A 17698-nucleotide genomic window follows, 5' to 3' on the forward strand; every position below is an offset into this window, starting at 1 on the left:
CCTAGTGAAATTTGGCAACCCAGCATGTAACACTTCGTAAACACACACCAACAACCTGTTTCCTTTGTTGTATGACTGGATTTCTTTAAGGCTACAACCTGGGCAATGGTGTCCTGTGAAAAATCATTACTAGAGCCCATATTCACAACTCTGGAGGGTTAGAAGTGGTGGTGGGGGTTGAGAGGCAGGGACACGTAGGACACTCATGTCACAAATTCTCCTCCCATGGTGGCAAGACAACAATTGAGCATGTTGGTTTCTGGTGGGATGATTAGCTCTGCCCACAACGCTATGAGGGTAGGTGGCACATCCAGGTGGCGGGTGTTTCCATTTTTGACATTGCATTGGTCCACAGGCCATTGTGGACTGATCCTATGTGGAGCACTGTATAGTGAAATTTTCTCTATATATTGGGCTTGTACTATATGTGTAACAAAGGTGAATTATACTTATATTCTCACATGATACATAGTTGTTCAATTTGGGACTAATATAAGTTGTGATTTTTTATTTTTTAACAGATGATCAGGCAAGTGAAGAGTCTCAATATGAAATGGAGGTTTCTGATACTGGCTCAGATATATCCTCCTTTGGAGATTATGTAAAAAAAGTCATGAACAATCTTGGTCTTAATGACCAAGTCAAAAATGGCATGGACCATGTAGAAGAAAAGCTTAATGTTTATCAGGGTTTGTTTAATTTTGTTTGTTTGTTTGACATTTTTATTATAGTCATTTTCTGTATTTTTTTAATTGATCCCATTGCACAATTAGTTTTCTGAAATGGACATCAACTTAGGTGATTTTTTTTATTAATATATTGTTTTACTTATTGTACAGTTCTTTAATTCTTGTTATCCATAAAATATTCCAGATGAGTTTCAGAAGCTGGATCAAGAGTACAAACAAATAGAAGATTCTTTAGATAAAGTTCGCAAAGAATTTTATCACAGTTTCCGTCCAGATTTGAAAGTAAGCATTGCTTTAAGTGCAGACATAAAAACATGCAAAATTAACTTAGTCATTTTTAACTATTTCTCTCCTTTCATTCCCCCAGTGTAGGTGGTCCTAATACTTTCAGAGGTCAATAGGTGGCATTGGGGGCTGGCTTCAGATATTAGTACTTATAATAGTAATTTTGTAATAAGCCTCAAAGGCTACTACCCATGGCAATGCAAGGGAGGTGATAGAAACAATGATGGCTCCTATCTGTTACAGGAACTGTATATGTAAATGCTGAACCCTTATCTTAGCCTTGCAGTTTTGCTTATTATTGCTACCAGGGAAATTTATTCAACTAAAGCCCCAATCACATCAAGCTTACAACCTGTTTCCAACCACCTTCGATCAAAAATCAAGCAAGTGGTCAGTAACATAAAACCTATGCAAGGAATTGAAATGGAAAAAGTTAATGTGGTTGATAAGATGAAAATCTATGTACTGGGGACTATTCAGTGTGTGTTGTAATATATCTATCTTACTACTGACTACCAGCGACTTCCAAAGACTACCTGCAACTGGCCAGCAACCACCTAGTCACTGGTGGTCGGAAACAGGTCGTAAGCTTGGTATGACTGGGTCCTAAGGGAAACCTCCATAGTGTAAGAAATAAAAATTGTCAGGCATATCTCAGTTAGTAATAATCCTTTTACGGTGGAAATTGTTAAAGAAAATGGAGAAAAATGGGAGATAAGCCAGCTGTTGTTTGCGGACGACACTGCACTTGTAGCATAATCAGAGGAGGGATTGAGGAAGTTAGTGATAGAATTTGGAAAGGTGTGTGAAAGAAGGAAGTTGAAGATAAATGTGGGTGAAGGTGAGGTGGTGAGACGTGCAAGGGGAGAAAGTGGCAGCAGACTGGAAGTGAGTATTAAGGGAGAGAGACTGGAGGATGTGGATAGTTTTAGATACTTGGGTGCAAATGTGGCAGGAAAGGGAGGAGTGGAGTTGGATATATAATGTATCCTGAGAGAAATGAGTAAAGCCTTGGAGGATTAAAGAGTATAATGAGAAATTGACATTTAGGAATGGATGCAAAGAGGAAATTGTATGAAGGAGTGATTGTGCCAACAGCACTGTACAGGGCAGAAACATGGAACATAAGAGAGGAGAAGTTAGAATATGTTTGAGATGAGGTGCCTGAGAACTATGATAGGGGTTACTAGGCTGGATGGAGTGAGAAATGAGGTGAGGAGGAGAATGGGGCTGTAAAGGGAGTTGGGAGATAGGGTTGATGAAAGAGTATTGGGATGGTTTGGGCACATGGAAAGAATGAATGAAGAAAGACTAGTAAAAGAGGTATGGAAGGAGTGAACATGAGGGGCCAGCCTGGGATAAGATGGATGGATGGGGTAAAAGGGGTATTGGGAAAGAGGGGAATATCTGTTGAGGAAGAACAGGAGAAGACAGAAGATAGGGGTAAATGAAGAATGGTTGTATATGGATGATGTGATGTATGATGTGGAGTAGGTGGGGGATGGGGGGTGAGGGAGTATGTGTGAGAAATAATTTGATGCAGCCGAAAGGATTTCTCCCTGTCTTCGTCTTTACTGCATGAGGGGATGGAAATGGGGGGGTCACTGATTTAATGAAGCGGCCTTGCTTTGGATGTGCTGTGTCTTGTGACACTGCTTCTGACCCAAGGCAGTGGGTAAGATGCAAGGATGACCCAACATCCAGGAAGTGCCAAGATAAGAGGGTGAAGGGGAATGGAGTATATTAGCGATGGAATGGGTGGGAGTGGTTTTTATGCCTGTGTTCTGGGTACCTCTCCTGTAAGGGAGAAAAAACCTGTGGTATATACATGTATGTATGTACAGTGTTTTATGACTAGCTACTTTGTAGAAGATACAAGAGGATTTTGTTTAGCTAAGGGACAGTTAAGAGTGCAAACAACTAGTTTTAGTTAATGAAATATGTCAAGGTATTGAAAGTTTGTGCTCTGCTATGGAAGTGCTGTGTCTTGCTTCGTTAATTTTGTCCCAGGCAGTGGGTGGGAGCAGGAATGGCCCTTTATCTACAAAGAGCTAAAAGATTTTTAAAGGGGAAACAAATGGGTGGAGGGTGAGTGCCTTAGCTTGCTACCTCCCTTAGAAGGGGTAAGAAGCCTTTTGGTATATTAATAGGTAGAAAGTTCCACTATGGATTTCATTAGTACATACATATACCAAGGGGTTTTTCTCCTTTACAAGGGAGGAAGCAAAAGTCTAATGGCATGATTCCACTACCATCCATTCCACCCCTCATTCACCACCTCTCCCTGCCTCCCTCTCATCTTGGCTCCTCCTGGATGATGGGACAACCCTGCATCTTGCCCATTGCCCTGGGTCAGAAGCAATGCAGCTAGACACAGCACATCCACAACAAGGCCGCTTCATTTAATTGGGGGACCCCCCCCCCCCTCTCCATCCCATCATGCAGTGGCAGTAACATTGAAGATGGGGAGAAATCTCTTTGGGCTGTGTCAAAATATCATTCACACAACCACCTAACACACACACACACACCCTCTATCCCCCACCCACTCCATTCCATCCATCACAATATCATCCATACACAGTCACTCTCCATTCACTCCTGTCTTCTGCCTTCTCCCTTCCTCAATAGACATCCCCTCTTGCTCAACTCCCCTTTTACCCCCATCTATCCATCTCATCCTCGGTCATCCCCTCATGTTTACTCCATCCAACTCCACCTTCCACACTTTACTAATCTTTCTCCAGTCATTCTTTCCATGTGTTCAAACTGTCCAAATACAAAGAGTACTTGGATAGTTTAGACCCATTTCCCATCTCCTTTTCCACCCCCATTCCTTACCTCCTCATTTCTCATTCTGTCCAACCATGTTATCCCTACCCTACTTCTCAGAGATTTCAACTCAAACACATTCTCTTCCTCTCTTATGTTCCATGACTCTGCCCCATACAGTAATGTCGGCACGATTACCATTCATATAATCTCCTTATCATCCATTTTCAAATGTCTGTTTCTCATTACACTTTTTAATCCCTCAAGCCACATACTTGCTTCTCTAATTCTACAATCTACTTCCACTCCTCCCTTTCCCACCACATGTGACCCCAAGTATCTAAAGCTATCCACTTATTCCAGACTCTCTCCTTTAATACTCGCTTCCAAATTGCTGCCATTCTCTCTTCTTGTACATCACATCACCTTTACCCACATTTACCCTCAACTTTCTCCTCTTGCACACCTTCCCAAACTCTGTCACTAACTTCCTTAGTCCACCCTCTGATCCTGCCACTAGCACAGTGTTGTCAGCAAACAACTGGCTTACCTCCCACTTTTCATTTTCCTTAAACATCTCAAGTCCTCCCCTTGTTTTTATGTCCTGCAACATGACACATTCCTGGGGAAGTCCTACCTGTACCTCAAACCACTCACTCTCTCCATTTCTAATTCTAACACAGGCTCTACTATTGTAAAAACTCTTGACTGCCCTTAACATCTTTCCTCCAATCCAATATATCTGTAAAACCTTCCACAGTGCCTTCCTGTCTACCCTGTCATGAGCCTTTTCCAGATTCATAAAGGCCCAAGAAACATCCTTACCCTTTACTAAAGCTTTCTCACATATCTGTCTTACCACAAAAGTCTGATCCATGCAACCCCTACCTGTCCTAAATCTACACTGTTCCTCTCCTAGTCTTCTCAATCAAAACCCTCCCATAACCCTTCCTATCCACACTCAACAAACTGATCCCTCTGAAACTGTTACACTCACACATGTCCCCTTTTCCCTTGTAAAGTGGAACTATACAGGCATTCTGCCAGTCCTCCAGCATTCTACCCTCCTTTAGACAAACATTAAACAACCTCACCAGCCAGTCCACCATCACTGTACCTCCCTTCTTCAGACACTCCGCATGACACCTATCTAACCCAGGTGCCTTACCTGCTCACATTATGTTAATAACTGTTGTCACCTCATCTTTTCTTATTTCTCCCCAATTTCCTCATTCATCACTCTCATTTTCTTAGCATCTCCCACTGCAACCACCATTCCATATCCTCCACATTTAGTAACTCTCTAAAATAATCTGCCCATCTTCCTCTTACTGTTTCCTCTTTCATTATTATCTCTCCATCTGCACCTTTTACCATTTCTTCTCTACTTGATTTGCCTCCCCTTCGTCTTTTAATTTCCTTCAAAAACATCTTTTTATTACTTTCAAAAATTAGTCATACTCTTCTCCCAAATCACATCTGCTCTCCTTTTTGCCTCCTTTATCTTATGTTTAACTTCTCTTCTTTTTTTATTTGTACCTCTCATATGTTTCTCTCATCCTATTTTGCAACCAGTCCATGAATGCTCATTTCTTCTCTTCTACAGCCTTCTTCACGTGATCATCCCACCACTCACTACCCTTCCTTCGATTCCCTCCCATCCTCCTTGTTCCATACACCATCCTTGCACACCTTGTTACTCCCTCCTTGAAATACCCCCATTCCTCCTCCATTCCTACCTCTACTCTATCCTCCACCTCCTCCCACTCTTCTCTTAACTTCATGTACTCCTTTTCTTTCTCACTTAAGCTGTTGACTCAAAGCACCTCCTAACTTTCTGTCCTTTTTATCTTTCTCCATCTATCCTCCAATATCAACTTATCTTCCAAAAAATAATGTGATATTCTCCCACTCTCTCCCCTAAGAACATGTACATTTTTTAGTGATCTGTACATTAATGATCTGTAAATTATATAGTAGTCTCGTACCTATATGCCACTTTTTTCTTTGAGATGATTATGGAAGAGAAGGCAGTAAGGGTAAGATGGGCAGAGTATTTTAGAGAGTTACTAAATGTGAACGAGGATAGGGAGGGAAAGATAGCTGCAATGGGAAGTGTTAAGAAAATGACTGTGATGAGTGAGGAAAATGGAGGAGAAATAAGGAAGGATGAAGTGAAGGCAGTTGTTAAGATGATGAGAGCAGGTAAGGCACCTGGTCTGGATGGATGCCATGCAGAATGTCTAAAAAAAGGAGGTACAGTGATGGTGGACTGGCTGGTGAGGTTATTTAATGTTTGCTGGAGAGAGGGTAGAATGCCGGAGGACTGGAGGAGTGCTTGTATAGTTCCACTCTACAAGGGAAAGGGGACAAGTGTGAGTTTAGTAGTTTCAGAGGGATCAGCTTGTAAAGTGTAGTTGGGAAGACTTATGGGAGGATCTTGATTGAGAGGATTAGGAGAGGAACAGAGGGAGTAATTGGCGAGGAACAGTGTGGATTTAGGACAGGTAGAAGTTGCGTAGATCAGATTTTTATGGTAAGACAGATATGTGAAAAAGCTATATGAAAAGGTAAGGATGTGTTTTGGGCTTTTATGGATCTAGAAAAGGCTTATGATAGGGTAGACAGGAAGGCACTATGGGAGGTTTTGCTGATATATGGGATAGGAGGAAAGCTTCTAGGAGCTGTCAAGAGTTTTTACGAAAGTAGTAGAGCATGTGTCAGGATTAGAAATGGAGAGAGTGGTTCAAGGTAAAGGTTGGACTTCATTAGGGATGTGGTATGTCGCCCTGGCTGTTCAACTTATACATGGATGGGGTGGTGCGAGAGGTAAATGCAAGGGTAGTGGGTCGGGTTGGAGATGTTTAAAGAAAATGGAGAAAAGTGGGAGGTGAGCGAACTGTTGTTTGCAGACGACACTGCGCTTGCAGCAGGATCAGAGGAGGGATTGAGGAAGTTGGTGACAGAGTTTGAGTGAGTGTGTGAAAGAAGTTGAAGATAAATGTGGGTAAAAGTAAGGTAATGAGATGTACAAGGGGTGAAAGTAGCAGCAGACTGGAAGTGAGCATTAAGGGAGAGCGACTGGAGGAAGTGGATAGTTTTAGATACTTGGGTGCAAATGTGGCAGGAAAGGGTGGAGTGGAGGTGGAGGTAGAATGTAGATTGAGAGAAGTGTAAATGCCTTGGTGGATTAAAAAGTGTAATGAGGAATAGACATTTGGGAATGGATACTTAGAGGAGATTGTATGAAGGAGTGATTGTGCCAACACCACTGTATGGGGCAGAAACATGGAACATAAGAGAGGAAGAGAGAAGGAGTTTGAATGTGTTTGAGATGAGGTGTCTGAGAAGTATGATGGGGGTTACTAGGCTGGATCGAGTGAGAAATGAGGAGGTGAGGAGGAGAACAGGGGTGGTAAGGGAGTTGGGAGATAGGTTGGATGAAAGAGTATTGGGATGGTTTTTACACATGGAAATAATGAGTGAAGAAAGACTAGTAAACGAGGTATGGAAGGCAGATGTGGAGGGAAAGAACATGAGAGGACGACCTAGGATGAGATGGATGGATGGGGTGAAAGGGGCTTTGGGGAAGAGGAACATCTGTTGAGGAAGGATGGGAGAGGACAGAAGAAAGGGGTGAATGGAGAATGGTTGTATATGGATGATGCTGTGATGCATGAGGTGGAATGGGGGGTGAGATAGTATGTGTGAGAAAAATTTTGACACAGCCCGAAGGGATTTCTCCCCGTCTTCTTCCTTTCAGCGAGAGGCGAGGGTCTTCAATTTAATGAAGTGCCCTTGCAGTGGAAGTGCTGTGTCTTGCAACACTGCTTCTGACTGAAGGCAGTGGACAAGATGCAGGGATGACCCGTCATCCAGGTGGTGCCAAGATAAGAGGGAGGGTAGAGGTTGGAGGGTATTTGGGATGGAATGGGTGGGAATGGTTTTTATGCCTTTGTTTTTTGGCTACCTCCCTTGTAAGGGGGAAAAGCCTTTGGTATATGTATGTATTTATTTTTTATTTATTTATTTATTTTTTTCCAGTTTGTACCTCCCATAGAAATTGGGCCACATGATATCATGACAAAATCAAAGATGGATTCAGTAAGTATAATTTTCTTTTTATGAGAATATTGTTTTAAGGAAATTAAATGGCAAATGTTCAGTCAATCTGGTTTCTCAGGACTATTGCAGGGAACCTATGGTGTTCAGGTAACTGGAAACAGCCACTGGTTTTTCTTAGCTATTGTTTTTGTAGTTGCTATGCTAGGTTGCTTTTGTCAGGTCATCTGTGTAGATGAGTAATTTGGTGTTATGGTCTAGATCTGGTGTTGGCAAATAATTTGTGAAGAGGATGAATAGAACGGGGGGGGGGGGTATTGCACCTTGTGCGACTCTGTTACAGTCTCTGCTTCATAAATTTTGTTATTTTGGGGTACTTTGCACTGTTAATGTAATGTTAACCATTTCTTGTTATTGTGGTAAATATCTATCTTTATGATATGATCTTTTTTGACTATATATCTACATGAATATAGACTAGTAAAAGAGGTATGGAAGGCAGATGTGGAGGGAGTGAACATGAGGGGACGTCCTAGGATGAGATGGATGGATGGGGAATGTATTTAGGGATGGAATGGGTGGGAATGATTTTATGCCTTTTTCTTTTTGGCTACCTCCCTTGAAAGGGGGAAAAAGCCTTGGTATATGTATGTATGAAGGTGGAAAAAGAAGTCACGGGTCTAGTTCCGAGTTCCTGAGTGAAGCTGGCGGTATACATAGTCTGAGTTGCTTCACTCCAGAGTCACATTCCTCTGAAGAAGCATAGAGCGAAACCGGTCAGGAATAAACTCAGGAACTCGGAACTAGATCCGTGACTTCTTTTTCCACCTTCATCAACTTATCACAATGTACCAGCGTATGTATGTATATCTACATGAAAATAGTAGAGCTTGTGTTAGGATTAGAAATGGTGAAAGGGGTTTGAGGTGAAGGTAGAATTACACCAAGATTGTAAAATCACCATGGTTGTTCAATGTGTATATGGATGGGTTGGCATATGCATACATACATATACCAAGGGCTTTTTCCCCTTACAAGGGAGATAGCCAAAGTCAAAGGCATAAACTCACTCCCACCCACTTCATCCCCACATAAACCACTTCCATTCACCACCCTTCCCTCCCTCTTTTCTTGGCTCCTCCTGGATAACAGGTCATCTCTGCATCTTGTCCAATGCCCTGGGTTAGAAGCAGTGCAGCAAGACAACACATCCAAGCAAGGCCACTTCATTTAATCAGTGACTCCCCCCCCCCTCTCCATCCCTTCATGCAGAAAAAGAGAAGACAAGGAGAAGTCCCTTCAGGCTGCATCAAAATATCAATCACATATAATCCCTCACCCCCCTATCCCCCACCCACTCCCTTCCATATATCATAGCATCATCCATACACAACCATTCTCCACTCTCTCCTATCTTCTGTCTTCTCCCTTCCTTCCTCAACAGACATTCCCTCTTTCCCAATGCCCCTTTTACCCCATATATCAATCTTGTTCTTGGTTGTCCCCTCATGTTCACTACCTCCACCTCTGCCTTCCACACCTCTTTTACTAATCTTTCTTCACTCATTCTTTCCATGTGTCCAAATCATCCCAATACTCTTTCATCAATCCTATCTCACAACTCCCTTTTCACCCCTGCTCTCCTCTTCACCTCTTCCTTTCTCACTCTGTCCAGACTAGTAACCCCTACCATACTTCTCACACATTTCATCTCTAACACATTTAAACTCTTCCTCTATGATGTTCCCTGTTTCTGCCCCATACAGTGCTGTTGGCATAATTACCCCTTCATACAATCTCCTCTTAGCATCCATTCACAAATGTCTATTTCTCATTACACTTTTTAATCCCCCAAGGCGTTTACTTGCTTCTCTCAATTTACATACTACATCCACCTCCACTTCTCCCTTTCCCACCACATTCACCCCCAAGTATCGAAAGCTATCAACTTGCTCTAGTCTCTCTCTCTTCATTCTCACTTCCATATTGCTGCCATCTTCTCCCCTTGTACATCTCATCACCTTATTTTTACCCACATTATCTTCAACTTCCTTCTTTCACACACCTTCCCAAACTCCGTTACTAACTTCTTTAATCCCTCCTCTGATCCTGCTACAAGTGCAGTGCTGTCAGCAAACAAAAACTTGTTTATCTCCCATTTTTCTCCATTTTCTTTAATTATCTCCAATCCCTGACTCAGTACTCTTCTATTTACCTCTCACACCACCCTGTCCATATAAATTGAACAACCCTGGCAATATGGTACATCCTGGGGAAGTCCCACCTTTAGTTCAAATCACTTACTCTCTCCATTTCTAATTCTAACACAGGCTCTACTACTCTCATAAAAACTCTTGACTGCTGTTAACTGCTTTCCTCCTATCCCATATATCTGCAATACCTCCCACAGTGCCTTCCTCTCTACCTTGTCATAAGCCTTTTCCAAATCCATAAAAAAAAAAAATAAAAAAAATCCATACTTTTTCCTAAAGCTTTCTCACATATGCCTTACCACAAAAATCTGATCCATGCAACACCTATCTGTCTTAAATCCACACTGTTCCTCTCTTAATTGTCTCAATCAAAACCCTCCCATAAGCCTTCCCAACTACACTCAACAAACTGATCCCTCTGAAACTATAGGCAATTCACTCAAAGAATCTCAGTTGATCCTGCATTTTCGGTTGGCAGCCCTGCTCACCCTTCCCCCCAATGAGCTGGCTGAAACCTCAAGTTTCCTTAAAATATAATGATATTTCTTCACTTAGCTTAGTGACTACAAGTTACACAAATTTCATGTACATCTAGGGATGAAGCAGTCCTTGTTCACCTAATTCTTAAGCTTTCCATCTCAATAGTGCAAAGAAAGGAAGTAATTGTAGCGAGTATAAGATAAGGAATATTATTTTAATGTTTATACAGCATTTTACTTATTATCGCTGTGTCCAGTCATTATGAGGCTGGTTGTAAAATTTAACATATCTTCTGTGATATAAGATAGTCATGACAATGACTGCTTTCACATATTCCATAAAATGACACATAAAAGAGAAAGTGAAAGGTTTATATGATTATCTTTTGATACTGGATGGGTGGCGAGAAGCACAGCGTCTTGCTCCCTCCCTCCCTCCACCCCCAATCAATCTCATGAGTCAAAATTGAACATGATTTGAGTACGTACCGCTCATGGTTTTTCTCATCTCGATTAGTTTATAGCTTTCATCATCTCATATTCATTATCTTCATAAGTCTTTAGATATGGTTGGAAGAGTGACACTCAGATCAGAAATTGAAACATTTAGATATGAAAAAGTTTGCCAGGATGAAACTCACAACCTTTTTCAAATCATCATGAATACATGGTTCAAACATCACCCACACAAATTGTATACATGGGAAACCCCAGGAGACAGATATAAGAACCAAGTAGATTACATAACAGTAAATAGAAGATTCAGAAACTCAGTAACACAGGTAAAAACCTATCCAGGGGCAGATGGAAACTCGGACCATATTCTAGTAATAGCAACAGTTAACATAAAAATAAAAAAAACACCAAAGAGAATATATAGTATAAGTAAATAGTTGGAACTATTAATGAACAGAGAAATCATAGAACAATTCAGTTTAGAAGTCAAAAACAGGTATGCAATACTAGAAGATGTAGCAGATGAAACAGAGGTAGGATCAGCTCAGTGACAATGGACGACACTACAAAAGGCCATGGAAGAGGGGTCAGAAATCATACCAACAAAAGAAAAAAGAAATAAGAAACCATGGTTGACAGATGAGATTCATGAATTAATGGAAGAGAGAAGAAAATACAAAGACAAAGATGAAGAGAAATACAAAGAGCTTAACAGAAAAGTACATAGGGAATATATAAGAGCAAAAGAAAAATGTATGAATGAAAGATGCATAGAAATTGGACACCTAGAAAGAACAGACCAACAAAAGATCCATGAAAAAGTAAAAGAAATATTAAAAATAAGAAGACAAACAAAATATAGCAATTTTCAAGAAAGATGGGACAGTAGCATTGGAAGAAAAAGAAATGAAGGATAGATGGAAAGAATATATCAGGGAACTTTTTGCAGATGTAAGGGAAGAATTAGAGGACACTTTTAATAAAGAGGGTCCAGACATAATGGAAGATGAAATAAAACCAGCACTATCAAAAATGACAAAAGGAAAAGTGATAGGAGAAGATGGAATGGCAACGGAAATGTTTGAGGCTTTGGGAGATTTTGGAATTAAAATTATGACAGAAATAGCCAATAAAGTCTATGGAACTGGGGAATTAACAGAACAAATGTGCCAGTCAGTTTTCATAGCTTTACCAAAAATACATGGGACTTTAGAATGTAGCAAACATAGAACAATTAGTATCATGAACCACTTAACAAAAATAATCTTAAGAGTCATTACTAACAGAATAAGGAACAAAATAAGGCCAGAAATAGCTGATGAACAATATGGGTTTGTACCAGATAAGGGAACAAGGAATGCAATTTTTGTTGTAAGAATACATGCATACATATACCAAAGGGGGGGGGGGGGTAGCCAAAAAGAAAAAGGCATAGAAAACACTCCCAACCATTTCATTTCCCATATATTCCACTCCCCTCCACCCACCTCCATCCCTCCTATCTTGGCAACTCCTGGATGGGTCATCCCTGCATCCTGTCCACTGCCCTGGGTCAGAAGCAGTGTCGCAAGACACAGCACATCCACAGCACATCCACAGCAAGGCTGCTTCATAAATTCGGCGACCCCCCCTCTCTGTCCCCTCATGCAGAAAAGGAGAAGGCGAGGAGAAATCCGTTCGGGCTGTGGCTTTTTTTTTTTTTTTTTTTTTTCTTCTTTCTTTCTTTTTCTTTCTCCATACTTCCTCACCCTCCATCCCCCACTCACTCCCCCTCATGCATCACACCCTTAACTATACACAACCCTTCTCCATTCACCCCTATCTTCTATCATCTCCCGCCCTTCCTCCACAGACATTCCTCTCTTTTGTAAAGCCCCTTTCGCCATCCATCTCATCCTAGGATGCCCCCTCATATTCACTCCTTCCACCTCCGCCTTCCACACTTCTTTTACTAATCTTTCTTCACTCATTCTTTCCACGTGTCCAAACCATCCTAATACTCTTTCATCTACCCTATCTCCCAGCTCCCTCTCCACCCCTGTTCTCTTCCTCACCTCATTTCTCACTCTATCTAGCCTAGTAACCCCTATCATACTTCTCAGACATTTCATCTCAAACTCCCTCTCTCTTCCTCTCTCATGTTCCAGGTTTCTGCCCCGTACATTGCTGTTGGCACAATCACTCCTTCATATAACCTCCTCTTAGCATCCATTCCCAGATGTCTATTTCTCATTACACTTTTTAATCCACCAAGGCATTTACTTGCTTTTTTCAATTTACATTCTACCTCCACCCCCACTCCTCCCTTTCCTGTCACATTCGCACCCAAGTATTTAAGTGTTTGGTAAGAATACTAGCTGAAAATATGTTAGACGTGCAAAAAGATCTATATACCTGTTTTGTGGACTACAAAAAGGCATTTGACAAAGTAAGACACAATGAATTAGTAGTGATGTTGAAGAAAATAGGGGTGGGTGGGAAGGATTTAAGGTTAACCTCTTCAGTACGGTTCAAAATCTCGCGGGCAGCATCAGCTGCCAGACTTACGATGTGTCGTAATAATACTCGCATCATAAAATATAGTCACCGCTTATATCGATCGTTCTCTCTTTCACCCGTGAATTTTGATAACCATAGAAAATGTGATGAAGACACTTTAGAGAGTATGTCATTACGCAGGGGCAACTACAATAAATATAATCAAGACGCCGATATGGCAGCCTCGCGTATCCACTTGCTCCTCATGCCGCCTACGTATGCGGCACCGTATGGAAGGGGTTAATCACAAATCTCTATTGGAAGCAAGAAGCAGCAATGAAAATAGGAGAAGAATTGTCTGATTGGCAAAAGATTGAAAGAGGCATAAGACAGGGATGTGTAATATCACCAGACCTGTTTAATTTATACAGTGAGATAATCATGAGAGATATTTACCTTCTAAAAGGAGTACAATAGGAGGAAGAAATCTCAATTATATTAGATACGCAGACGATACTGTGTTACTCGCAGAATTGGAATTGGTTACAGCACTAGTAGAAGCAAGTAGAAACAGAGGTCTAAAAGTGAATAAAAAGAAAACAGAAGTGATGGTAATGATAAAAAAAACAAGAATGTCCAAGGGTAAGAATTCAAGTAGAAGAAAGAATATTGACACAGGTGGACCATTTCAATTACCTAGGAAGCATGTTAACTTGGGATGGGAAAAGCAACAAAGACAAAGAGAAGGATAGCCATAACAAAAAATAATTTCAACAAAATTAAATACTTTGTAACCAACAATAAAATTAACATGAGAACAAGAAAAGAATTTGTAAAATGTTACACTTGGTCAGTATTATATGGATATGAAACTTGGACAAATAGTAAACAAATGCAGGACAGGATAAAAGCAGTAGAAATGTGGATTTGGAGAAGGATGCTGAAAATTTCATGGACAGAATTTAAAACAAACGAAGAAATACTGCAGCAGATAAGAACACAGAGGGAAATAACTATCAGGAAAAGACAGTTACACTTTGTAGGACATATCATGAGAAAACAACAATTAGAACATACGTACCTAACAGGAAAAATAGAAGGAAAGAGGGGAAGAGGAAGACCACACAGAAAATATGTAGACGGATTAAGGACATCTGTAGGGAAAGAAATAACAAATGCCATCTTCATAAGAAGAGCCATGTGCAGACAGGAATCAAGCCCCATGGTGCCCAACGTCCAAGTCGATACGGCACCCTGGTTGAGGTGCTTCCCACCAATCTAGTATCAAAAGATAATCATATAAACCTTTCATTTTCTCTTTTTTGTGTCACTATGGGATATGTGAAAGCACAGTCATATGACTATTTTATATCACAGAAGACATGTTAAATTCTACAACCAACCTTATAATGACTGAACAGTGATAATAAGTAAAATGCTGTATAAACATTAGAATAATATTCCTTATCTTATACATACATATACCAAAGGCTTTTTCCCCCCTTACATGGAGGGTAGCCAAAAAGAAAAAGACATAGAAACCATTCCTACCCATTCCGTCCCCTATATACTCCATTCCCCTCCACCCTCCTCCCACCCTTTCATTTTGGCACCTCCTGGATGATGGGTCATCCCTGCATCCTGTCCACTGCCCTGGGTCAGAAGCAGTGTTGCAAGACACAGCACATCCACAGCAAGGCCGCTTCATTAATTCAGTGACCCCCACTCTCCATCCCATCATGCAGAAAAGGGGAAGACGGGGAGAAATCCCTTCGGGTTGCATCAGTATATATCTCATACATACTTCCTCCCACATCCCCTCATGCATCACAGCATCATCCATACACAACCCTTCTCCATTCACCCCTATCTTCTGTCCTCTCCCGTCCTTCCTCAACAGACATTCCTCTCTTTTGTAATGCCCCTTTTACACCATCCATCCATCTCATCCTAGGATGCCTCCTCATATTCACTCCTTCCACCTCTGCCTTCCACACCTCTTTTACTAGTCTTTCTTCACTCATTATTTCCATGTGTAAAAACCATCCTAATACTCTTTCATCAACCCCATCCCCCAACTCCCTTTCCACCCCTGTTCGCCTCCTCACCACCTCATTTCTCACTCTTATCCAGCCTAGTAACCCCCATCATATTTCTCAGACACCTCATCTCAAACACATTCAAACTCCTTCTCTCTTCCTCTCTTATGTTCCATGTTTCTGCCCCATACAGTGCTGTCAGCACAATCACTCCTTTATATAACCTCCTCTTAGCATCCATTCACAAATGTCTATTTCTCATTACACTTTTTAATCCACCAAGGCATTTACTTGCTTCTTTCAATCTACATTCTACCTCCACCCCCACTCCTCCCTTTCCTGCCATATTTGCATCCAAGAATCTAACACTATCCACTTCCTCCAGTCTCTCTCCATTAATGCTCATTTCCAGCCTGCTGTCACTCTCTACCCTTGTACATCTCATCACCTTACTTTTGCCCAGATTTATCTTCATTTTCCTTCTTTCACACACCTTCTCAAACTGTCACTAACTTCCTCAATCCCTCCTCTGATCCTGCTACAAGTGCAGTGTTGTCAGCAAACAACAACTGGCTTATTTCCCACTTTTCTCCTTTTTTTTTAACCATCTCCAACCCCTGACCCACTACCCGTGCATTCACCTCTCGCACCACCCCATCCATGTATAGATTGAACAGCCAGGGCAACATAACCCATCCCTAATGAAGTCCCACCTTTACCTCAAACCATTCAATCTCTCCATTTCTAATCCTAACACAACCTTTACTACTCTCGTAAAAACTCTTGACTGCTCTTAATAGCTTTCCTCCTATCCCATATATCTGCAATACCTCCCACAGTGCCTTTCTGTCTACCCTTTCTTAAGCCTTTTCCAAATCCATAAAAGCCCAAAATACATCCTTACCTTTTCTTATAGCTTTCTCACATATCTGTCTTACCACAAAAATCTGATCTACACAACCCCTACCTGTCCTAAAACCACACTGTTCCTCTCCTAATCCTCTCAATTAAAACCAGGCCATAAGCCTTCCCAACTACACTCAACAAACTGATCCCTCAGAATCTACTACACTCACACTTGTCCCCCTTTCCCTTGTAAAGCGGAACTATACAGGCACTCCTCCAGTCCTCCGGCACTCTACCCCCTCTTAACCACTTCAGTACGGGACTTAAATCTCGCGGGCAGCAGCCAATGCCAGCCGTATGACGTAACGTAATAATATTCGCATTATAAAATATTGTCACCGCTTATATCGATCGTTCTCTCTTTCACCCGCGAATTTTGAAAACCACAGAGAATGGGATTCAGGGTGCATTTGGGAGAATGTAAAAACACAGGGGCGACTACAATAAATATAATCAAGACGCCGATATGGCAGCGTCGCGAATCCACTTGCTCCTCATGACGCCTACGTGTGCGGCACCGTATGGAAGGGGTTAAACAAACATTAAATAACCTCACCAGCCAGTCCACCATAACCGTACCTCCTTTCTTCAGACATTCTGCATGGCATCCATCCAACCCAGGTGCCTTACCTGCTCTCATCATCTTAACAGCTGCTTTCACTTCATCCTTCCCTATTTCTCCTCCATTTTCCTCCCTCATCACTCTCATTTTCTTAGCGTTCCCCTCTGCAGTTAGCTTTCCCTCCCTATCTTCCTTCACATTTAGCAACTCCCTAAAATACTCTGCCCACCTTCCTCTCACTGCCTTCTCTTCTATTATCATCTCTCCATCTGCACCTTTTACCTTTTCTTCTCTACTTGATTCACCTCCTCTTCCTCTTTTAATTTCTTTCCAAAACATCTTTTTATTACTTTAAAAATTTCCTGTCATACTCTTACCTCATTTCACATCTGCTCTCCTCTTTGCTTCCTTTATCTTATGCTTAACTTCCCTTCTCTTTGTACTTCTCATACAATTCCCTCATCCTAATTTGTAGCCAATTTATGAAAGCCTGCTTCTTCTCTTGTACACCCTTCTTTGCTTCCTCATCCCACCACTCACTACCCTTCCTTCTATTTTCTCCCACCCTCCTTGTTCCACACACCATCTTTGTACACCTTATGACTCCCTCCTTGAACTATCCCCATTCCTCCTCCACTCCTGGTTCTACTCTATCCTTCACTCCCTCCCACTCCTCTCAGCTTCTTACAATCCTTCTCCTTTTCTTCCTCATTTAAACAGTTCACTATAAGTACCTCCCTACCTGCTCCCCTTTTGC

At 41.5% G+C, this 17698-nt stretch overlaps 1 protein-coding gene across 4 annotated transcripts in view; it reads left to right on the top strand.

Annotated features, from left to right (window-relative positions):
• LOC143038110 (histone-lysine N-methyltransferase eggless-like) overlaps window positions 1–17698 on the top strand; it is a 230375-nt gene that overhangs the window by 20005 nt on the left and 192672 nt on the right. For all 4 annotated transcript variants that reach the window (XM_076207097.1, XM_076207101.1, XM_076207099.1 and 1 more), the window contains 3 exons: window positions 522–689; window positions 874–971; window positions 7791–7850. In XM_076207097.1, coding sequence (XP_076063212.1) covers window positions 522–689; window positions 874–971; window positions 7791–7850 — 326 coding nt within the window. The remainder of the gene's footprint in view (window positions 1–521; window positions 690–873; window positions 972–7790; window positions 7851–17698) is intronic.

The sequence above is a fragment of the Oratosquilla oratoria genome, chromosome 23 (assembly GCF_046742065.1).
Source record: "Oratosquilla oratoria isolate Oo_2021 chromosome 23, ASM4674206v1, whole genome shotgun sequence".
NCBI lineage: Eukaryota > Metazoa > Arthropoda > Malacostraca > Stomatopoda > Squillidae > Oratosquilla > Oratosquilla oratoria.